Source organism: Molothrus ater, chromosome 26 (genome assembly GCF_012460135.2).
Source record: "Molothrus ater isolate BHLD 08-10-18 breed brown headed cowbird chromosome 26, BPBGC_Mater_1.1, whole genome shotgun sequence".
In the NCBI taxonomy this organism is placed as follows: Eukaryota; Metazoa; Chordata; class Aves; order Passeriformes; family Icteridae; genus Molothrus; species Molothrus ater.
The window spans coordinates 2,269,856-2,293,427 of NC_050503.2; the positions used below are offsets into that span (position 1 = coordinate 2,269,856).

The 23,572-nt window shown below is 50.9% G+C and overlaps 1 protein-coding gene across 1 annotated transcript in view; it reads left to right on the forward strand.

Annotated features, from left to right (window-relative positions):
* The window catches only part of LOC118696934 (A disintegrin and metalloproteinase with thrombospondin motifs 10-like), a 73,139-nt gene extending 49,883 nt beyond the window's left edge, over positions 1-23,256 (forward strand). The window contains 11 exon segments of the mRNA XM_036399343.2: positions 787-894; positions 5,037-5,182; positions 6,407-6,470; positions 8,795-8,897; positions 17,201-17,334; positions 19,713-19,836; positions 21,137-21,217; positions 23,038-23,061; positions 23,064-23,118; positions 23,120-23,134; positions 23,136-23,256. Of these exon segments, the coding sequence (XP_036255236.2) occupies positions 787-894; positions 5,037-5,182; positions 6,407-6,470; positions 8,795-8,897; positions 17,201-17,334; positions 19,713-19,836; positions 21,137-21,217; positions 23,038-23,061; positions 23,064-23,118; positions 23,120-23,134; positions 23,136-23,256 (975 nt within the window).
* Positions 23,257-23,572: the final 316 nt, after the last annotated feature.

Here is a 23,572-nt window from a genome sequence, read left to right on the forward strand (position 1 = left end):
TTTTAGTCTCATGAAGGGTGAGATGATATAGATAATTTATATTTAATATAAATATATATTAATAATATAAAAATAAATATTATAGTATAGTATAGTATAATATATCATGGTATATTATAGTATATTAATGATCTGTTATATTTAATATATAATATATAAAACAATATCTATTCTAGATAAATAAATCATATATAAACTATATAATCTATATTATATTATATATAATATATAACTTAATATAGCATGTTATATTATAATTTATTATATATAATTTATATATTATATTATATTGTAATTTATATTATAATTTATGCTATTACTATCAGAAGCTAACTATTTCTTAATTACAATATATTATAATCATTTCTTGGCTTATCAGTTTTTGCTACACTATATTGTAAATACTTTAAAGCTAATTATTTTAAATTACTCTCTGTGGGTCTTACTACAATGTATTTTTTTAGTTCTATTTTTCTGAAGTATCTAGTCTTTTCTGTAAGCTCATCCTTTGTTTCTAGCTTAATTTTTTCCTCCACATCATTTGCTTAGGTGCTTGTGCTTAGTTTGCAAGTGCAGAGCAGGGGACAGGGGACAGCTCTCAGTGGCCCTGGGGTGGCTGCAGCTGGCAGGGTTTGATCTCATGCTGTCCCCACCATGCTGAAGACACTCAGTGTCCCCATGTCCCACCCAGCTGGTGCCTCCCTGGCACAAGCCAATCCTAATCTGGGTTTTGTTTCTCTGTCTCTCCCCTTCTCCCTGTGTGCCCTCCAATCTCCCCCTCTGCAGGAAGTGTGCAGCGAGCTGTGGTGTCTGAGCAAAAGCAACCGCTGCATCACCAACAGCATCCCCGCAGCTGAGGGCACCATCTGCCAAACCAACACCATCGACAAGGGGGTAAGGCAGCCCTGGGCACTGCAGCAGCTGGCAGGGAAGGGATGGGGTCCTTTTCCAGCAAAAAAAGGGATTATTGTTCATGCTGGGGGCGTGGGGTTGGTTTAGGAGCGCCCAGCAGCCCACCCAGCCCTGACCCCAGAGGGCAGAGCTGCCCTGGAGGGAGGCTGGGATGGGCCAAGGAGCCCAGAAATCACCCCAGGGTCCAGCTCAAAGCTCAGCTTGTGCAAGGCTGGAATGTGGAAAGTGGAATGTGGAATGTGATATATGGAATGTGGAAAGTGGACTATGGAATATCATATGTGGAATATGGAAATTGGAAAGTGGAATGTGGAAAGTGGAATATGGAATGTGATATGTGGAATGTGGAAAGTGGAATGTGGAATGTGGAATATGGAAAGTGGAATGTGGAGTATGAAATGTGGAAAGTGGAATGTGGAATGTGATATATGGAATATGGAATGTGGAATGTGAAATATGGAATATGGAATATGGAAAGTGGAATGTGGAGTATGAAATATGGAATGTGGAAAGTGGAATATGGAATGTGATATATGGAATGTGGAATGTGAAAAGTGAAATGTGGAATGTGGAATATGGAATATGGAATGGGAAATCCCTGCTCCAGCAAAGTCCTCCTTGGTGCCACCCCTGAGGCACAGCAAGGTGACCTCAAGCAGCTGTGGCAGCTCAGGCTCTGCTGCCCATCCCAGGACAGTTTCTGTCACTGACACTGTGAACCTGTTGAACGTTTCCTGGAAAACCTCAGACAGGGCACGCTGCTCCTGAAAAGCAGCACGTTTTCCATGGATTGTTTCAGGAGGAGTAGGATCTCATGGAATGCCATGTCCTTAAATGAACACCTTGTCCTCAGGTCTGCTGGGATCTCCTGGGATCTCCTGGCTGGTCTGAGAAAAGGGATTTTTTGGTTTTTCCCCCCACTTTTGCCAGATTTTTGCTTTCAGAGGAACTTGGGAAAAACTGGCTATGATGAAACCTTGGATTTTTACCCTCAGCTGGGAGGGGAGGGCAGGATATTCCCTGACCATGAATTTTGCCTTGATTGCTTCACTCCCTGCTCCTCCTACACCCATTTTCCCCAGTACAAAGTGAATGCACGCTCAGACAAAGAGCCTTTGCACGCTGGGACAATGGAGAATCAGGGCTGGGACATCCCCCATTCCACTAGAAGAAAAGTAATTCCCAAGAAACATTTCAAATCCTTAGGAAGCTGGAGGAGCTGGGGTGCAGGGGAGACCATGGCTCTGACAAATCCACGATTATTTTCATTTTAGTTCTGCAGGGAACTGGGGCAGAGAGCAGCAGACAGCTCCTGGGGCTGCTTATCCCTCCTGCTGCACACTCACAGGGACTATGGCATTTTTTCCCTCCTAGTCATGGCTTTTTCACAGCTTTTCCCACTTTTCAATATCTCTTTTCCCCCACTTTGTGGCTGCTTTTTCATCAGGCTGTTTCAAAAGCCTTGAGGGAAGGGAAATGAAGCAGTCACAGCCCCCAGGATTTGTGGGAGCTGCTCCCTGTGAGGATTCTGGCTCCCTGTGAGGATTCTGGCTCCCTTTGAACGCCCAGTTACCTCCCTGTGCTTATCCTTTTGGATCCATTCATTATTTGGAAGTGATTTGATGACCTTGGGTGGAAGAATGCATTTTTATATTAAGAAGAATATGCTTTTATATTAAGTTTCTGTATTGTTCCCAGCTGGAGCTGCTGGGGTGAGCCCCAGACCTCAGCCCTTGGCTGGAGCAGCTCTCCAAGGTCTTCCCTGGCTTCTCCCTTTGCCCTGGGGAGAGCAGACAGAAAGATCAGGGAATTTAAAGTATGAAATATTAAAGGAGAGAGAAAATTCCTGTGCTCTGTCATCCAGTGTGGGGGAAGGCTGAGCCAAACTCTGCTGTGCCCACATCCCAAACCTCTGGGTATTTCCTCCTCCCAGATCCTTCTTTTTTAAATTAATCCATCTCCTGTGGTTGTTATGGCTTCACCTGACTTACCCCAAGAACCCACAGTGGCTCCTTTTTTCCTCCTTTTTCCCAGTTTTTCTCACTTTTAATCAATCCTTTCCCCCAGCTTCGTAACTGCTTTTTAACCAGGGCTCTTCAGAGGGAAGGGAAGGGAAGGGAAGGGAAGGGAAGGGAAGGGAAGGGAAGGGAAGGGAAGGGAAGGGAAGGGAAGGGAAGGGAAGGGAAGGGAAGGGAAGGGAAGGGAAGGGAAGGGAAGGGAAGGGAAGGGAAGGGAAGGGAAGGGAAGGGAAGGGAAGGGAAGGGAAGGGAAGGGAAGGGAAGGGAAGGGAAGGGAAGGGAAGGGAAGGGAAGGGAGGGGAAGGGAAGGGAAGGGAAGGGAAGGGAAGGGAAGGGAAGGGAAGGGAAGGGAAGGGAAGGGAAGGGAAGGGAAGGGAAGGGAAGGGAAGGGAAGGGAAGGGCCCCCAGGGTTTATTAGAGCTATTCCCAGGCTGTGGGAATATTGTGGAGTATCTCCTCCACATGGGATCCCCCTTTGGAGAGGCTCTGGTGCTCCCAGGGATCGTGAGTTGGGATTCCTGGGAAGCCACCGTACATTTTTCCCGGCTGCCCATGCAGAGCTGGCTCGGGAGGAGCAGGGAGAGGCTGTGCCAGCAGCTCCAGGGTGGGTTCCCAGCCCCTGGAAGGAGCACACAGAGCTTTCTTCCTTCCTGGGATTATCTCAGCCCCCAGGGCTCCGTGTCCGGCACCGCGCCCGGGCGGCTCTGGCACCGTCCCACCCTCCCATGGCTGGGGACTCCAGGGGCTGTGGGACACGTGCCAGGCCTGAGGGAAATATTTCATAGGCAAATTTCCATGAGCATCTGTCTCCCAGTAGGACAGGGACGGGATTCTTTAAGGATCCTCAGCAGAATGATGACACAACAACGCTGATTATTACAATTTAAACTTTATTTGAACTCGAGCTCTTTGCTGATCTGGACATTTTGGATGCACAAACCACAACCTGAGCTCTCAGTACAAACAAAACTCACTCTGTCCTGGCAGTGGTTGTGGCCATGTCCCCCAGGGATCCTGGCCCTGCCCAGCAGCAGCAGCTCCGGTCCAAGATCACCTGGAACTCTGCCGAGGGCTTTTATAAGATGTGAGATGGGAACCCAGGACCTCTTTAGAGGAGAATCCCAGACTGGTTTGGGTTGGGAGGGACCTTAAACCTCACCCATGGGCAGAGACACCTTCCATAGCCCAGGGTGCTCCAAGCCCCAGTGTCCAACCTGGCCTTGGACACTTCCAGGGATCCAGGGGCAGCCACAGCTGCTCTGGGCAACATTTGGGATGTGACCCCTTGCCAGTGCCTGCCTGGATGGTGCCACAGGGGCTGGGGACACTGATCCCACTGACCCCAAGGAGAGGCGAGCACTCTTTGCCTCGGAGAATTTGGCTCTGAGGCCGCTGCAGCTCCCAGCTCAGATTCCTCAGGACCAAAGCAGATCCCAGCCCTGTGCTGGCTCCATGGAGGCTCTGGCAGGAGGATTCCCCCCTGAGATGTGCAGGATGTCTCTGTTTCAGCCCCACGTCTGAAGAACGAGTCAGAGCTCTTCAGTTTTCGGTCTTGAAGTTGTTTATTAATTCTTATCTATAAAATTTTCTTTCTGCCCAGCTGAGATCTGCTCAGCAGGGCAGCCACAGGCACTTTGACCACCCCCGAGGTGGTGTTGTCTTTTTATACTACAAACTACATATAACATATTTACACTTAATTCCCAATACCTATCACCCATGTTAGACAGTGCACCTCTACTGTAAACCAATCCCAAAGTGCCAACGTCACTGCAGAAAATGGAGAAGAAGAAGCAGAAGAAAGGCTGGACACGCTCAAGTTCCTCCATCTTGTCCCCATAACCCCCATACCAAAAATCCTAAAATCTACATTTTCACCCTGTGATAATTTTATTATTACATTGTTTAAACTTCTGTGACTTTCAGGTCCTCATACAAAGTTGGCAACTTGCTCCAGGGGTCACAATCAAATCCCCAGGTGCTCTGGGCTGTGCCAGGGTCTCCGAGCCCCCCATCAGGGTTCTCGGCAACTCTGGACACCCGGAGGGATGTGCTGAGTTCTGACACCCCCATTGCCGAGGTGTCCCAAGCTCTGTGTCCCCGCAGTGGTGCTACAAGAGGGAGTGTGTGCCCTTCGGGACGCGGCCGGAGGGCGTGGACGGAGCCTGGGGCTCGTGGTCATCGTGGGGCGAGTGCAGCCGGACGTGCGGCGGCGGCGTCTCCTCGTCCGTGCGCCACTGCGACAGCCCCAGGTACGTGGGGGTCACTCGTGTGCCAGAGTTGGGGCAGGAGAGAGGCAGGATGGTAGAAAGGGCAAAGAAGGGTTTATTCAAAAGAACCACGTGGTTTTTATAGAGTGGTACGACAGATTCTATTCTATTGGCTAACTTACAGAAACATCTTTCTCGCGCACTGTCCTTGAGTGTTGGGGAAGATGAAACAGGAAAGCCTTATAAATATGATTGCCTGGCAAAAGATTTTGAGAATATAGAAACTGTAAGTGAAATTGAAATGAAAGCAAGCTTTGAGATACTTCAGTTACTGAACAACGAGAAAACAATGGCATGGCCAGCTGAAGGTGATCCCCTTTTGATGGAACAACACCCTCTGCTTGCAGACAGCTCCAAGGGTCAGAGCAGACCCTGCATCTTGGCAGAAGGGGCCCAAAGAGGAGTTTTTAGGGTTTAAAATGTAGCACAGTATGGTAATGTAGTGATTCTTATAGGCTGTATGGAAATGCTATAGGATTTGTATCTTGTACTGGATTGGTTAGTGAGAATCAGAATATTCAACACAGAAGAAGATTTATTGTATTGTAACGGGAACCTCACTCTCTTACCCTTTTACTCTCTTACCCTCTCATCCTCTCTGCCCCTCTCTTCTCTCAGGCCTGCTCTGAGCTGTGCCTGGCAGCTCCCAGCAGGGCCCTGCACCCAGGCCCTTTGCAATAAACCCCAAGTTCCACGACCTGGCTGCAGAGATCTCTCGTCTCCATCTGTCCTGACCATACTACCCCCCAATGCTCCTACACTTGAGAGGAACAGAAAAATAAAGTAGAAAAACAGCACCTGCAAATTGTTTAGAGTCAACAGGTTATCACATCTTTCCAGCTCCCTAAAACTTCTCCCAAGCCGCTGTGAGAAACGCTCGCTGTTTCTCTCTCTCTGTCCCATGGCATCCACACGTGGGGGTGGCCCTGTCACTGCAGCCCTGCCGTGTCCCCAACCCTTGGTGTCCATGGGGAGGCACATCCAGGTGCCTGTGATGCCTTGGGAAGGCTGAGCTAGAGCAGAGGCTGGATGGATGGAGAGTTGTAACTTCTTTTTGCCAAGGTCGGGATTAAATCATGGGATGGTATTTCTTCTTGGGACTCAGATGTTTGTTAGCTCTTATCTGTGTCACAGTCTCACAAACCATGTGAGAGTCTTCTTATCTATCTATGTCACAGTCTCACAAACCTCCTTCCTCTTTGGCAGGCCCACCATCGGAGGGAAGTACTGCCTGGGAGAGAGGAAACGCTACCGCTCCTGCAACACTGATGTGAGTGGGGGCAGCGGGGCTGGGAGGGATGGAGGAGGGGGATCAGCCCTGTCCAGGGTGGGATCAGCCCTGTCTGGTGGGATCAGCCCTCTCCAAATGGGATCAGCCCTGTCTGGGGGGATCTGCCCTGTCTGGGTTGGGATCAGCCCTGTCTGGGTTGGGATCTGCCCTGTCTGGGTTGGGATCAGCCCTCTCCAAATGGGATCAGCCCTCTCCAGGTTGGGATCAGCCCTGTCTGGGGTGGGATGAGCCCTGTCTGATTGGGATGAGCCCTGTCCAGATGGGGTTGAGCCCTCTCCAGGTTGAATGAGCCCTGTTGGGACTGGGTTGAGCCCTCTCCAAATGGGATCAGCCCTGTCCAGGTGGGATGAGCCCTGTCGGGGTTGAATGAGCCCTCTCCAGTTGGGATGAGCTCTGTCCAGGGTGGATGAGCCCTCTCTGATTGGGATCAGCCCTTTCCAAGTTGAATGAGCCCTGTCTGGGTTGGGATGAACCATGTCCAAATGGAATCAGCCCTGTCCAGACTGGCTTGAGCCCTCTCTGGGTTGAAGGAGCCCTGTCAGGATTGGGTTGAGCCCTCTCCAAATGGGATCAGCCCTGTGCAGGTGGGATGAGCCCTTTCCAGTTAGGATGAACCCTGCTGGGACTCAATGTGCCCTGTCTCAGTGGGATGAGCCCTGTCTGGGTTGAACGAGCCCAGTCCAGATGGGATGAACCTTCTCCAACTGGGATCAGCCCTCTCTGGCTGGGATGAGCCCTCTGTAGTTGGGATCAGCCCTGTCCGGGTCGGATGAGCCCTGTCCGGGTGAAATGAACCCTCTCCAGTTGGGACGAGCTGTGTCTCAGTGGGATGAGCCCTCTCCCAGTAGGATGAGCCCTGTCCAGATTGGGTTGAGCCCTCTCCAAATGGGATGAGCCCTGTCCAGATTGGGATGAGCTCTGTCTATGTGGGATGGGCCTTCTCCAACTGGGAATAGCCCTGTCCGGGTGGGATGAGCCCTGTCCGGATTGGGTTGAGCCCTCTCCAGGTGGGATGAGCCCTCTCTAGTTTGGGTTGAGCCCTCTCCGGGTTGAATGAGCTCTGTCCAGGTGGGATGAGCCCTCTCCTCCCAGGTGCGGGGTGCTCTGTGCAGCCGTGGGAGGAAGAGGAGGAGGAGGCAGGGCAGGGGCAGGGCGGGGTGAGCCGGCAGCGATCCCGCAATGGGGAATTCCAGGCAGGACCAGGCAGGTGGGGGAGCCGGCTCCGGGGGCGGGGGGGCTGCACGGACCTGCGGGGCTCCGGGATCCAGAGGGGCCCAAAGATAAGGAGGGAAAGGAGGGGAGAGAGAGAATTCCAGCTCTGCTTCTCCCAGGCTGCTCCTGCACAGCTGCTCAGGTGAGGCTGGGTCAGACTCTGCTTCCCGGGGCTGGGGGTTAAACCTCAAAGATTTACAGGAAAAACTGCGCTGAGGGGATGCTCAGAGGAGCTTGGGACCTGGGGATTGCAGCTTTAACACCCACGGGCTGCTGGAGAGGGAAGCAGACGGGTCCTGTTGCTTCCCTGGGTTTGGGGGATTGCTCCCCAGGGTCACAGATCAGGCAGAGCTCCTGGGGCCCCTCCTCGTGCTCTTGGACTTCAAATCGTGCTTGGCTTTGCAGGAGGGACTGTCCTGCCACCAGTGTCAGGGCTGATGTCCCTGTCCCCAATGGGCTGGTGGCAGTGCCCCATTTTTAGGGCTGGTGTCCCTGTCCAAGGGGCTGGGGTCCCTGAGGGCTGGTGGCAGTGCCCTGTTGTCAGGGCTGGTATCCCTGTCCCTGAGGGCTGGTGGCCGTGCCCCATTGCCTAAAACTGGTGGCAGTGCCCTGATGTCAGAGTTGGTGTCCCTGTCCCCAGGGGCTGGTGGCAGTGCCCCATTTTTAGAGCTGGTATCCTTGTCCCTGAGGAGCTGGTGGCAGTGCCCCATTGTCTAGAACTGGTGGCAGTGTCCCATTTTTAGGGCTGATGTCCCTGTCCCTGAGGGCTGGTGGCAGTGCCCTGATGTCAGGGCTGGTGTCCCTGTCCCCGAGGGCTGGTGGCAGTGCCCTGATGTCAGAGCTGGTGGCAGTGTCCCATTTTTAGGGCTGGTGTCCCTGTCCAAGGGGCTGGTGGCAGTGCCCAGTTGCCAGAGCTGGTGTCCCTGTCCCCAGGGGCTGGTGGCCGTGCCCCAGTGTCAGAGCTGGTGTCCCTGTCCCCAGGGGCTGGTGGCCGTGCCCCAGGGTCAGAGCTGGTGTCCCTGTCCCCAGGGGCTGGTGGCCATGCCCAGCTGTCCCCCCCAGCCCCACGCTGACCGTGGCTGTGCCCACAGGACTGCCCGCCGGGCTCGCAGGATTTCCGAGAGCTGCAGTGCGCCGAGTTCGACAGCGTGCCCTTCCGAGGGAAGTACTACACCTGGAAAACCTACCGGGGAGGTGAGCTGGGGCTGCTGGGGCTGACATCCTCTGCTGCCACCGGGCAGGGCGGCAGAAATGCTGAAACCCCCCTCAAAGGGGCTCCTTCAGAAGCCTGAAGGCTTCCAAAGCTCCGTACTGGGAGTCAGGCAGGGTGTGGTGGTGCTTGCAGGGAGGTGAGGGAAGAGAGGAGAATCTTGACTCCATGATTCAGAGGGCTGATTGATTGTTTTATGATATATATGATATTAAAAGAAAATGATCTATTAAAACGATACTAAAGAATAGAAGAAAAGGATTTCATAGGAAATTTCAAGGAAAGGAAATTTCAAGGAAAGGAAAGGAAATTTCAAGGAAAGGAAAGGAAATTTCTAGGAAATTCCAAGGAAAGGAAATTTCAAGGAAAGGAAAGGAAATTTCTAGGAAATTCAAGGAAGTTTCAAGGAAATTTCTAGGAAATTTCAAGGAAAGGAAAGGAAAGGAAGTTTCAAGGAAAGGAAATTTCAGGAAAAGAAATGTCAGGAAAGGCAATTTTCAAGGAAAGGCAAGGACAGGAAATTTCAGGAAAGGAAATTTCAGGAAAGGAAAGGAAAGGAAAGGAAAGGAAAGGAAAGGAAAGGAAAGGAAAGGAAAGGAAAGGAAAGGAAAGGAAAGGAAAGGAAAGGAAAGGAAAGGAAAGGAAAGGAAAGGAAAGGAAAGGAAAGGAAAGGAAAGGAAAGGAAAGGAAATTTCGAGGAGAGGAGAGGAGAGGAAATCCTGTGACTGCTCACAGCCTCGACACAGCTGGCTGTGATTGGTCATCAAGTAAAAACAATTCACATGCTGGGTAAACAATTCTCCAAATCTCATTCCAAAGCAGCAAAACGTGGAGAAGCTGAAACTTCCCAGCTTCCCAGGAGAAAAGATCCTAACGAAAGGATTTTTCAGAAAATGTGTCTGTGACAGCAGTGCTATAGGCTGGGGATGGCGTGGCTGGACAGTGCCCTGGCTAAAAGGGACCTGGCAGCACTGGTCAACAACATGAGCCAGCAGAGTGCCCTGGTGGCCAAGAAGGCCAATGGCTCCTGGCCTGGCTCAGGAATGGTGTGGCCAGCAGGAGCAGGGAGGTCACTCTGCCCCTGTACCAGGCACTGGTGAGGGCACACCTTGAGTGCTGTGTCCAGTTCTGGCCCCTCAGTTTAGGAAGGATCTTGAGATTCTTAAATGTGTCCAAAGGAGGGCTACAAGGCTGGAGAGGGGCTGGGAACACAAACCCTGTGAGGAACAGCTGAGGGAGCTGGGGGTGCTCAGCCTGGAGAAAAGGAGACTCAGGGGTGCCCTCATCGCTCTCTGCAGCTCCTGAAAGGTGCCTGTGCTCAGCTGGGGCTGGGCTCTTTCTCCAGGCACTGACAGAACCAGAGCACACAGCCTCAAGCTGCACCAAGGGAAATACAGGTTGGGTATCAGGAAAAAATATAGTTTGGATATTAGGAAAAAGTTTTTTACAGAAAGGGTGATAAAGCTCTGGAATGGCTGCCCGGGGAGGTGGTGGAGTCCCCATCCCTGGGTGTGTTTAACAAAGCCTGGATGTGGCACTGTGTGCCAGGGTTCAGTTGAGGTGTTGGGGCTGGGTTGGACTCGATGATCTTGAAGGGCTCTCCCATCCCAGTGATTCTGGAATTCTGTGATTCTGTGAGAGCAGCCATTTCAGGTCCATGCACACACACACCACAGACAGCTCAGCAGAGGAAGAGCAGGAAGGGTTTTTATGATGTATTCCAGCAAAGGTTTATGGCATCCACCACAGCAAAGGGATCAGGGACAAAGACCTGGCCAGGTGCTCTGCACAGTGGTCTGAGGGCACAGGGATGGCACAAAGGGCAGGAAAAAGGGCATTGGCCTACAGGGAAGATGGGGCTGGACACCAGGGATAGCACAACCAATGAGGAAACAGGGAAGGGAGAAACCACGAGAATTTGGGATATATGGGGAAAGTGCCTGGGTTTGAACAGACAGGAGTCTGTTAAGGAAGGAAGGAGCCTCCACTGAAATGGAAAATGCAAACACCCTCCTTCTGAATTATTATAATTTTGAAATTAAGGGTCTCTCAAGCAAAGATATGGGAATAGGAATAACAGTTCTTTACTAGGAAAATTAAAAATACAAATGCAATAGAACAAAAAAGCAAACAAAACAATACTGCCAGAGTCAGAGCAGTCCCTGTCCCCTGTGTGTCAGGGGGGTGGCACAGCCCCATCCCATGGGGGCTCAGCCCTCCTGCAGTGCCAGCTGTGGCTCTGCTGGAGCAGGGATCCTGCACAAGGGGGGAGTTTTCCTCTGCAGCTCCAGGGCTGCTGCAGATGGGCCTGGGCTCCCTCTGGCAATGCAGGGCAGCAGAAGCTGCTCCTCTGGGAATGCACTGGGCAGAGGCTGCTGTGCTGTGCCAGGCTCACATTGGATCCAGGTAGGAATGCTCGGCTCCTGCCCTGGGCGCAGCATTTCCCCATGGGATGCTGGAATTGGATCAGCCCTGCAGGGACACTCAGTGGCCATGGACAGCAGAGATCTCCTGCAGGGAGGGTTGGTGTGGGAGAAATAAAGAAAAAACTGCCCCAAGAACAGCAGAGAACTGCCCCAGCTCTGACAGGTGGGAACAGAACACACAGCCCCGTTTCCAACCTAAAATAGGTACTCAATGGGGAGGAGACAGAGCAGGCAGGGAGAGCTTCCTGAGCAGGAGAAGGGGTGGGATCTGGTGAATCCTTCAGAAAGCAGCACTTCCCTTTCCTGAGGTCAGCCCTGGGTCCTGCAGAAGGCTCTGGAGGAGGCTCTGTGGCACAAATCTCTCAATAATGAGGAGGAACAGCTCATCTCCTCGGTGGAGTTAATGAACTAGGCTGGGGAAATCCTTCCCAGCTGTGCAAACAAGCCCAGCTCCTGCAGCTGGAGCAGCTGTGCTGAGGCTGCAGGGCATGGATCAATAAAAATGTAATAAAATTGGGAGGCTGTGAAGTCACCCCGAGACCCCAGTGGGTGCCAAGGTGGAAAACAACCCTGGCTCAGGCCTCTCTCCTCCCCAGGGCTGGGCTGGCCAGTTGAACATCACCTTGAGGTGTCATCTGACCCTGACAGGGATTTTTGGCTTTCATAAAGAGCCCCTTCCTCTCTCTGTGCTGCAGCTTCCTCTGCCACAAAATGAGTGATGAGACCTCTGCCCTGGGGGGAGGCTGGCAGGGCTGACCTTGTTTGGAAGGGATTTGGGAGCTTCATCTCCTCTTCCCACAGTGGCTGTGAGCAATGGTCATGAGGAGCATTTTCATTTTGTTTATTCAAAGAGAGGAGAGGAGAGGAAAAAAGGAAAGGAAAGGAAAGGAAAGGAAAGGAAAGGAAAGGAAAGGAAAGGAAAGGAAAGGAAAGGAAAGGAAAGGAAAGGAAAGGAAAGGAAAGGAAAGGAAAGGAAAGGAAAGGAAAGGAAAAAGGAAAGGAAAGGAAAGGAAAGGAAAAAGGAAAGGAAAAAGGAAAGGAAAGGAAAAAGGAAAGAGGAAAGAAAAGAAAAGGAAAGAGGAAAGAAAAGAGAAAAGAAAAGAAAAGAAAAGAAAAGAAAAGAAAAGAAAAGAAAAGAAAAGAAAAGAAAAGAAAAGGAGAAAAGGAAGTGGCCCAGGGAGGAACCATGGAGTGGGGAAAGTCAAGGAACAACTTTGGACAAGCTTGGGCTCTCTCTCAGAATTGGGGAGACCTGGTTTGTGTCCAGTGCCTAAAGGGGACTGGAACTAAAGAGAATTTTAGCAAGGCCTTGAAGGACAGGACACAGGGAATGGCTTCCACTGACAGAATGCAGGGATAGATGGGATATTGGGAAGGGATTGTTCCCTCTGAGGGAACTTCCTCTGGATATTTGGGTCCATTTGCATATTGGGAGTTAACCTCCCAATTACAGCTTCAGGTAATGGAGTCATTTACCCCAAGTTTGCTCTCCCCAGCTCATTTTTGTTTCCATTTCTGGGCCCTGAGGCAGTGAGGTGTCCTTGATTGCCAGGCCTGGAGAGGAATTGCTGTGTCTGCCCCAAATGGGAAAGCAGCAGCTCCCACTGGGTGTGGAGTTTGGAGTTACACACTAAAGAACTGCAGGGTTACAAATAGATGAAAAATAGAAAAGCTAAAATCCTAAGATGAGGTTGAGCAAAACTTTCTATGTCTTTAATTTTTAGAATAGCTCATTTGCAGACCCTAACCCTCCAATTTCTAGGCACTTTCCAAACAGCACACAGGCAAAATTGAACAAAAATGCTCCAGTTTTAATGAGAAACCCCGAGACAGGACAAACTGCAGGACCATTTGCACTCATCCCACGTGGAGCAGTTTGGCACAGGAGCCCTGTGCCTGCTCCCCAAGGGCATCCCCTGCTCTCAGTTGGGGCAGGGGATTGATTCCCAAGCCTGGAGAGGAATTGCTGTGTCTGCCCCAAATGGGAAAGCAGCAGCTCCCACTGTACATGGAGTTTGGGGTTACACACGAAAGAACTGCAGAGTTACAAATTGATGAAAAATAGAAAAGCCAACATCCTAAGATGAGGTTGAGCAAAGCTTTACATGTCTTTCTTTAATGGCTTATTTGCAGACCCTAACCCTCCAATTTTTAGGCACTTTCCAAATAGCACACAGGCAAAATTGAACGAAAATGCTCCAGTTTTAATGAGAAACCCTGAGACAGGACAAACTGCAGGGCCATTTGCACTCATCCCACGTGGAGCAGCTTGGCACAGCAGTTTTGCTGAGCTCCCCCTGCTCAGCAGCTGCTTCTCCAGGGGCTTGCCCAGGCATCCTGCTCCAGAAAATGCCTCCAAGCTGCTGAATTCCCCTCTCGTGTCTCCTCCTGCTCCTCCCTCTCCCAGCTTTGCTCTTCCTTCCCTCCAGCTGCTCTGGCACAGCTGGGCCCCCTCCCCTCCCCTCCTTTCACCCCTTTGATGTTCTGTATCGAGTTTCCCTTTTGCACATTCCCATTCCTGCCATCCAAGGTGCTTCCCCAGCTCTGGCACAGGGATCAGGAGCTGGGTGCTGCCTCCAGGAGGGAGCTGGCACAGCTCAGGCTCCTGGGATGCTCAATAAAGGCAGCAAACGCCACAAGCCACACCAGGGGCTGAGAAAATCCAGGGGCAGCAGGCAGGGAGTGCCCTGCTGGAGCCACATCCTGCTCCAGGCACTTCATCTGGATATCTGGGTGAAAATATAGGAAAATACAGAAATTTCAGCTGTGGCTTTACAATCCTTCTCCTTCATCCTCAAGCCACAACAGGGTCTGAGAAAATCCCATGGCAGCAGGCAGGGAATGCTTGGCTGGAGCCACATCCTGCTCCAGGCACTTCGTATTCATATAACCCAAATATCACTGGATATTTGGGTGAAAATATAGGGAAATACAGAAATTTCAGCAGTGGCTTGAAGATCCTTCTCCTTCATCCTCAAGCCACACCCAGGGTTGAGAAAATCCAGTGGCAGCAGGCAGGGAATGCTCGGCTGGAGGCACATCCTGCTCCAGGCACTTCATCCACAGATATTTGGGTGAAAATATAGGGAAATACAGAAATTTCAGCTGTGGCTTCTCCTTCATCCACAAGTCACACCAGAGGTTGAGAAAATCCAGGGGCAGCAGGCAGGGAGTGCCCTGCTGGAGCCACATCCTGCTCCAGGCACTTCATCTGGATATCTGGGTGAAAATATAGGAAAATACAGAAATTTCAGCTGTGGCTTGAAGATCCTTCTCCTTCATCCTCAAGTCACACCAGAGGTTGAGAAAATCCCATGGCAGCAGGCAGGGAGTGCTCTGCTGGAGGCACATCCTGCTCCAGGCACTTCATATTCATATAACCCAAATATCACTGGATATTTGGGTGAAAATATAGGGAAATACAGAAATTTCAGCAGTGGCTTGAAGATCCTTCTCCTTCATCCTCAAGCCACACCCGGGGCTGAGAAAATCCCATGGCAGCAGGCAGGGAATGCCCTGCTGGAGGCACATCCTGCTCCAGGCACTTCATCCACAGATATTTGGGTGCTGTTCCTGGGGTGATGCTTTGGAAAAGGTTGTTGGGAAATACAGAAAATACAGAAATTTCAGCTGTGGGTTGAAGATCCTTCTCCTTCATCCTCAAGCCACACCAGTGGCAGCAGGCAAGGAATGCTCGGCTGGAGCCACATCCTGCTCCAGGCACTTAATCCACAGATATTTGGGTGAAAATATAGGGAAATACAGAAATTTCAGCTGTGGCTTCTCCTTCATCCACAAGTCACACCAGAGGTTGAGAAAATCCAGTGGCTGCAGGCAGGGAGTGCTCGGCTGGAGCCACATCCTGCTCCAGGCACTTCATCTGGATATCTGGGTGAAAATATAGGAAAATACAGAAATTTCAGCTGTAACTTTACAATCCTTCTCCTTCATCCTCAAGCCACAACAGGGTCTGAGAAAATCCCATGGCAGCAGGCAGGGAATGCCCTGCTGGAGGCACATCCTGCTCCAGGCACTTCATCCAGATATTTGGGTGAAAATATAGGAAAATACAGAAATTTCAGCTGTGGCTTGAAGATCCTTCTCCTTCATCCTCATCACCTTTGCTGGGAAGGATTCACCTCAGGCAGGAAGGAAGGGTTTCTCTGCCTCAGTAACTTTGTTCTTCTGCTCTGGCAGCTGAAAAGAAAACCTTGGAAAGGTTCCTCAGGAGCTGCTGCCTCAGTTTCCCTGCTGGTAAAGCAGGCAGAAGGGTTTTACAACCTGTAAGTGCCAGGAGTGACCCAGATAAGAACAAATCACTTTGTTCCCTTCCCTGTCACATCCAGGGCCTGTGTCCAGCTCAAGGGCCTGGCTCCCCCCTCCAGGGGCATCCCCCTGGTTTTCCACATCCTTTCTTATGGGAATAAACCCCACAGATCCCATTTTCTTCAGGGTGGAAAAAACCCCATTCTTTATTCATAAAAGGATAAATTCTTTATTCTCCTTTTTATACCATTTTACCATTTTATACCATTTTATTCTGTGTGGCTCCAATTGGTCAGTAGCTTTCTTGCCAATTTATTGATTCGTAATAAGTTATTTTATATTGATTGGTCACTCAAACCCTGGTGTGTACCTGCAGGAAAAGCTGTTTGTGAGAGATAGTTTTCATTTTTCTGTCTAAAAACAGTTTATACAGGTTCTGGTTGTTTGTCACCCAGGAATAGATTTTTATATTAACAAAATGCTCATGCCAGGATTGCTTTCACATGGGAACTTGCAAAGTGCTGGCTTTGCCGCTGATTCCAGGAGAGCAGGTTTGGTTTGATGATTTTATGAAGATTTTATGATATTTCTACTGATTTCAGGAGAGCAGGTTTTATTTTATGAACACTTTATGATATCTCTGCTGATTCCAGGAGAGCTGATTTAATTTTATGAAGATTTATGAAGCTTTTATGCTATTTCTGCTGATTCCAGTAGAGTAGGCTTGATTTGATGAACATTTTATGATATTTCTACTGATTTCAGGAGAGCAGGCTTTATTTTATGAACATTTTATTATATTTCTGCTGATTCCAGAAGAGCAGATTTAATTTTATGAAGATTTTAGGAAGCCTTTATGATATTTCCACTGATTCCGGGAGAGCAGGCTTGATTTGATGAACATTTTATTATATTTCTACTGATTCCGGGAGAGCAGGCTTGATTTTATGAGGATTTTATGAAGCCTTTATGATATTTCCACTGATTACAGGAGACCAGGCTTGATTTTTATGAAGATTTTATGAAGCTTTTATGCTATTTCTACTGATTCCAGGAGAGCAGGATTTATTTTATGAACATTTTATTATATTTCTGCTGATTCCAGGAGAGCAGATTTAATTTTATGAGGATTTTATGAAGCCTTTATGATATTTCTACTGATGCCAGGAGAGCAGGCTTGATTTTATGAGGATTTTATGAAGCCTTTATGATATTTCCACTGATTACAGGAGAGCAGGTTTGATTTGATAAAGATTTTATGGTATTTCTACTGATTCCAGTAGGGTAGGCTTGATTTGATGAACATTTTATGATATTTCTACTGATTCCAGGAGAGCAGGTTTGATTTGATGAACATTTTATGAGCATTTTATGATATTTCTACTGATTCCAGGAGTGTAGGTTTCATTTTATGAAGCCTTTATGATATTTCCACTGATTACAGGAGAGCAGGTTTGATTTGATGAACATTTTATGATATTTCTGCTGATTCCAGGAGAGCAGCTTGATTTTATGATGATTTTATGAAGCCTCTGTGATTTTTCTCCCTGACTGCAACACTTTTGGACCCGTTTGAAGCTGTGCTCCTTCCCCAGGGGGTGTCAAGGCGTGCTCCCTCAACTGCCTGGCCGAGGGCTTCAACTTCTACACGGAGAGAGCGGCGGCCGTGGTGGATGGAACCCCCTGCAGGCAGGACTCCAATGACATCTGCGTCAACGGGGAGTGCAAGGTGGGACAGGGACAGGGCCCTGGGATGGAGGGAACAGGGACAGACCCCGGGATGGGGGACATGGACAGGCCCCCAGGCAGAGGGGACAAGGACAGAGCTCTGGAAATGGGGGACAGGGACAAAACCCCAGGCAGAGGGGACAAGGACAGAGCTCTGGGCAGAGGGGACAGGGACAGAGCCCTGGGATGGGGGAGACAGGGACAGACTCGGGAATGGGGGACAGGGACAGAGCCCCAAGCAGAGGGGATAAGGACAGAGCCCGGGGCAGGGGGGACAAGGAGAGAGCCCTGGGATGGGGGACATGGACAGATCTCTGGGCAGGGGGGACAGGGACAGACCCCCAGGCAGAGGGGACAAGGACAGAGCTCTGGAAATGGGGGACAGGGACAGACCCCCAGGCAGGGTGACAAGGACAGAGCTCTGGGCAGAGGGGACATGGACAGACCCCGGGATGGGGGACATGGACAGAGCCTGGGGCAGATGGAACAGGGACAGAGCCCTGGGAATGAGGGACAAGGACAGAGCTCTGGAGATGAGGGACAAGGACAAATCCCCAGGCAGGGTGACAAGGACAGAACTCTGGGCAGAGGGGACAGAAACAGACCCCAAGACAGGGAAGCAAACACAGACCCAAAGCAGAGGGGACAAGGGCAGACTCCCGGGATAGGGGACAGGGACAGAGCCCTGGGAATGGGGGGATAAGGACAGACCCCCAGAGCACCAAGGACAGGGACTGACCCCCAAGCAGAGGGGACAAGGACAGACCCCTAGGAATGGGGGACAATGACAGAACCCCTGGAATGGGGAGACAAGGACAGACCCCAGGATGGGGGGGCAAGGACAGATCTCTGGGCAGAGGGGACAGGGACAGAGCCCTGGGAATGGGGGACAGGGACAGACCCCCAAGCAGAGAGGACAAGGACAGACTTCCAGGGCAGGAGAAACAAGGACAGATGCTCTGGGCAGGGGGGACAGGGACAAACCCCCAGGATGGGGGCCAGGGACAGAACCCAGGTCAGGGGGACAAGGACAGAACCCCTGGACAGAGGGGACAAGGACAGACACCCAGGAATGGGGGGACAAGGGCAGAACCATGGGCAGTGAGGACAAGGACAGACCCCCAGGATGGGGGACAGGGACAGAGACCCCTGGGCAGGGGGGTAAGGACAGATCTCTGCGCAGAGGGGACAGGGACAGACCCCAGGGCAGGCAAGCGCTGCCCTCAAACTGCTCACACAGACCTGGGATGGGTGGAGGGTTAAGAGAGATGGGGGTGCTCACCTGGACAAGAGAAGGCTCCAGGGACACCTCAGAGCCCTGGCAGGGCCTGAAGGGGCTCCAGGAGAGCTGCAGAGGGACTGGGGACAAGGCCTGCAGGGACAGGAGCCAGGCAATGGCTCCCAGTGCCAGAGGGCAGGGCTGGATGGGATCTTGGCAATCAGGAATTGTTCCCTGGCAGGGTGGGCAGGCCCTGGCACAGGGTGCCCAGAGCAGCTGGGGCTGCCCCTGCATCCCTGGCAGTGCCCAAGGCCAGGCTGGACAGGGCTGGGAGCAGCCTGGGACAGTGGGAGGTGTCCCTGCCATGGCTCTGGATGGGCTTTGAGGTCCCTTCCAGCCCAAACCATTCCATAATTCCATGGTTTCTCTGCCTGGAGACTCAGTGGGAGCAGGAACATTCCCATCCTCTCTGCACTCCCTGCCTCACAGATGGATCCCTGCACTCCCGGCCTGTGCAGCCGCCGCCCCTTTGATGTTTCCCTTGCAATGGGATCTGGGGGGAGCTGTAAAAGTTAATTATAAGAAAGCTCTGTGGGAGTGGCCAACATCCCCCAGCAGGCAGACAGACAGACAGACAGGCTGTGTGTCTGTCTGCCTCCCTTCCTGCATCTCTGGGATCTGTTTTTCTCCACGGGGCAGTGGAACAAAGGGGAATTGTGTGACCGTGTTCACAGGGGGTTTCAGATGAGGGAAGAGATGAGGAGCTGACTCCATGTTTCAGAAGGCTTGATTTATTATTTTATTATATATATTACATTAAAACTATACTAAAAGAATAGAAGAAAAGGTTTCATCAGAAGGCTGGCTAAGAATAGAATAGGAAAGAATGATAACAAAGGTTTGTGGCTCGGGCTCTGTGTCTGAGCCAGCTGGGCTGTGATTGGCCATTAATTAGAAACATCCAACATGGGCCAATGCCAGATCCACCTGTTGCATTCCACAGCAGCAGATAATCAATGTTTACATTGTGTTCCTGAGGCCTCTCAGCTTCTCAGGAGGACAAATCCTAAGGAAAGGGTTTTCCATAAAAGCTGTCTGTGACACTGAGGGGACAGCAGGGTCCCTCTGGGCTGGCTCATTGCTGCTGCTCCTCCCCACAGCACGTGGGCTGTGACCGGGTGCTGGGCTCCGACTCCAAGGAGGACAAGTGCCGGGTGTGCGGGGGCGATGGCAGCTCCTGCGAGACCATCGAGGGCGTCTTCAACCACTCCCTGCCCGAGGGAGGTAGGGAACAAAAAGCCTGCTCACCCTCCAGCCCCTCCTCCTCCTCCTCACCTGCCCCTGGGGACAGGCAGGGACAAACCCCAGAGTTCAGTCCCAAGGGGTAGCACCAGGCAGCAAATCCCTCCCGTCCACCAGCCAAGCTGTGCTATGAAACAGGAGACACTTTGAGCCAGGTCTCATCAGCTTTTGGAGATCTATTTCACACCCAAGATAGCTCAGCTACCTTAGGAGGTGTAAAGTCAGTAGGATGGCTTCTGTGGTAGTGTTGGAAACAAAAAGTGTTGCTTTAGAGAGTGGTTGCTGTTCCCTGTTCCCTGAAATAGGGGTCTCCTCGAGTCTCATAAGCTCTTGGAGATCTATATAACACCCAAGATAGCTCAGCTACCTTAGAAGGCATAAAATCAACAGGTTTCTGTGGTAGGGTTGGAAACTAAAAGTGTTTAGAGGGTGGTGGCTGTTACCTGTTCCCTGAAATATGGGATATCCCTGAAATATCTCCTTGAGCCAGGTCTCATCAGCTCTTGGAGATCTATATAACACCCAAGATAGCTCAGCTACCTTGGAAGGCATAAAATCAACAGGTTTCTGTGGTAGGGTTGGAAACTAAAAGTGTTTAGAGGGTGGTTGCTGTTCCCTGTTCCTTGAAATGTGGGATATCCCTGAAAAATAGCTCAGCTACCTTAGAAGGCATAAAATCAGTAGGATGGCTTCTGTGGTAGTGTGGGAAACAGAAAAGTTTTAATAAAAGGCAAAATAACAAAACTCTTTACAGAGAAAAACCCAGCCAGGTGCAAGAGGTTCTTGCCCCTAGTAAAACACCTCACAAAAGCCATTGGTTTTTGTTCTCTTCTTTTTCTAGTAAGTTACTCAGGTGGGACTTTTTGGTGGCTGTCCTTAAATTTGAAGTGAAGTCCCCCAAATCCTATGAGGTGTCTTTTCACCTAATCCAGGAGAGAAACTTCTGGGCTTTTTTTCCTTTTCAAGGGGACAAAGAATAGTTCTGTCACTCCCTCAACAAGGGGCACATCCCTATAGTGCCCCAGCCTCCAGTGCTGCCCAAATCTCTGACACAGAGCTCCAAGCCCCTTCCCTGCTCCCCAGGGTTGATCCCAACTCCACAGCACATTCCCAGTCCCACCACAAGAGCCCCCAGTGCAAACCTGCTCCATTCTGGTGCCCCAAATGCTTTTTCCATCGTTTCCCCATGGGTAAGGGGTTGGCTCACACTCCCATCCAGCCCAGGGCAGCTCTGGCTCTGGGATTGGAGGCTGAAAATGCTGCTCACCTGCTTGTCCCACAGGTTATGAGGAGGTGATCCAGATCCCCAAGGGTTCTGTGCACATCGACATCCGGGAGCTGAACCTCTCCATCAACTACCTGGGTGAGCTGGGGCTGGGGCTGGATCCCCAGCCTGGGATTAACAGGGAAATGCAGGGAGCACTTCCCACTGCAGCTGGGAGTGGGGATTTGGGGTTCCCAGGCTGGGATTTGGGCAGGAGAAGGCAGCAGGGCTGTGTGTGTCCCCCAGTGTCCCTGTCCTGTGTTAGCACCACAACCCTGAGCAACCCCACCTCCTCAGCTCCTGCCATCTCCCCTCTGCCATCCTGGGCATTAAAAACGCTCACATTTTCCTCGGGCTTGGTATCCCAGCCTTGCTCAGCCTGCTTTCACCACCACGAGATTTTCTTTCCCCTTTTTTTCCTCCCTGTCCCCCGAGCGGTGTGGGGCAGGGCAGGCTGCTCTCCCTGGATGCTGCCGGGTGCCAGCAGGGTTCTCCTGGCTCCATCCCTCCCTGCCCGGTGTGTGGGGGCTCCTTTCTGCATTCCTGCGCTCTCAGGACAGTGTTTGACACTCTGGCATCCTCCGAGCATCCCCGATGGAGGGAGCATCCTCCAGCCCCCGCAGCGCGCAGCATCCCCCGCGTCCCGAGCAGGGCAGCGGTGCCCGGAGCTCGGTGGAGCGGAGGGAAGGCAGGAGCAGGAGCGAACGCTCCGATCCCCCCTCTAGCGACTCTGCCGGGCAACCACAGCCCTGCTCCGGGCCCCAGCAGCTCCAGCAGCCCCGACCATCGCCGGCCAGGATCCATGTACAAATCACCAGCGGGATGGGACTGCTGGGGAACTGCCCTGAGCTGTTTTATTTTTCAGCACCAGCCTCGTTCCATGGTTATGACAATGGGAAGATGCCACCAGCAACCAAAAAACTTAATGTTACAACTCACTTTATAAGTTTTTTGACCAATCACACAAAGCAAAAGCACATTGACAGTAGTTCTAATCAAGCACTATAAGCACACGTACATTTGGTTAAACAATGCTTGCTTATTTCAAATACAATACTTGCTTGTAAGCCTTCAAACACAGAGCTCCATTATTAAGCTTCAAACTTCCTAATATCTTGCTAGATAAACTTTTCTGTAGCTTAGGGAGTTATACCAGACAAGTGTTAATACACAGACCATTGTTCTATTTGTCCTTACTTTTGTACTTTTTACATAATTTTTCTGCTGATCTATCTCATGGCTGCTGTGTGCCCGTGTTCACAGGGGTTTTTGGATGAGGGAAGAGATGAGGATCTGACTCCATGGTTCAGAAGGCTTGATTTATTATTTTATGATATGTATTACATTTAAAACTATACTGAAAGAATAGAAGAAAAGTTTTCACCAGAAAGCTAGCTAAGAATAGAATAGGAAAGAATGATAACAAAGGCAGCTGTCCCGGATCTCCGAGCCAGCTGGGCTGTGATTGGCCATTAATTACGAACATCCAAACATGGGCCAATCCCAGATCCACCTGTTGCATTCCACAGCAGCAGATAATCATTGTTTACATTTTGTTCCTGAGGCCTCTCAGCTTCTCAGGAGGAAAAAATCCTAAGGAAAGGATTTCCATAAAAGATGTCTGCGACAGTACTGCTTAACTCTAATCACAGTTCTGCTGTCTCTGAGGCCTGCCTTTTGCAGCTTTCCCAAAACCCTCTGATTTTGTGGATTCCCACACCGACCCAGCGTGCACAGCTGGGTTTGAGCCTGGCTGCGTGGCCAGGGAGGTGCTGGGGAGGCACCTCGGGCCCATCGGTGCCCCTGTGCCCTCCCTGGTGTCCTTTAGCGATGCTCTGAGCCCTGCAGGTGAGCAGCACCTGGCTGAGCTGGCCCAGGTGCCTGAGCTTTGTGCTGAGCCCCCTCCCCTGTGCTGGCAGCGCTGCGAGGGGACAGTGGGGAATATTCATCAACGGGAAGCTCTCCATCGATCCCCCCCGGCGCTTCGACATCGCCGGCACACCTTCACTACAGGAGGTCCTGAGGAGCCCGAGTCGCTGGAGGCTTTGGGACCCACCAACATCACCCTCTTTGTCATGGTTGGTTACTTCATACCCCTCCTGGTGTGGGCCTACGTTGGGCTGGAAGGATTAATGTGACCTTGTTCACAGGGGTCTGAGGATGAGGGAAGGGACGAGGATCTGACTCCATGGTTCAGAAGGCTTGATTTATTATTTTATTATATATATTACATTAAAACTATACTAAAAGTATAGAGGAAAAGGATTTATCAGAAGGCTAGCTAAAAATAGAAAAAGAAAGAATGAATAACAAAGGCTTGTGGCTCAGACAGAGTCCGAACCAACTGGGCTGTGATTGGCCATTACATAGAAACGACACATGAGACCAATCACAGATGCACCTGTTGCATTCCATAGCAGCGATAACCATTGTTTACATTTTGTTCCTGAGGCC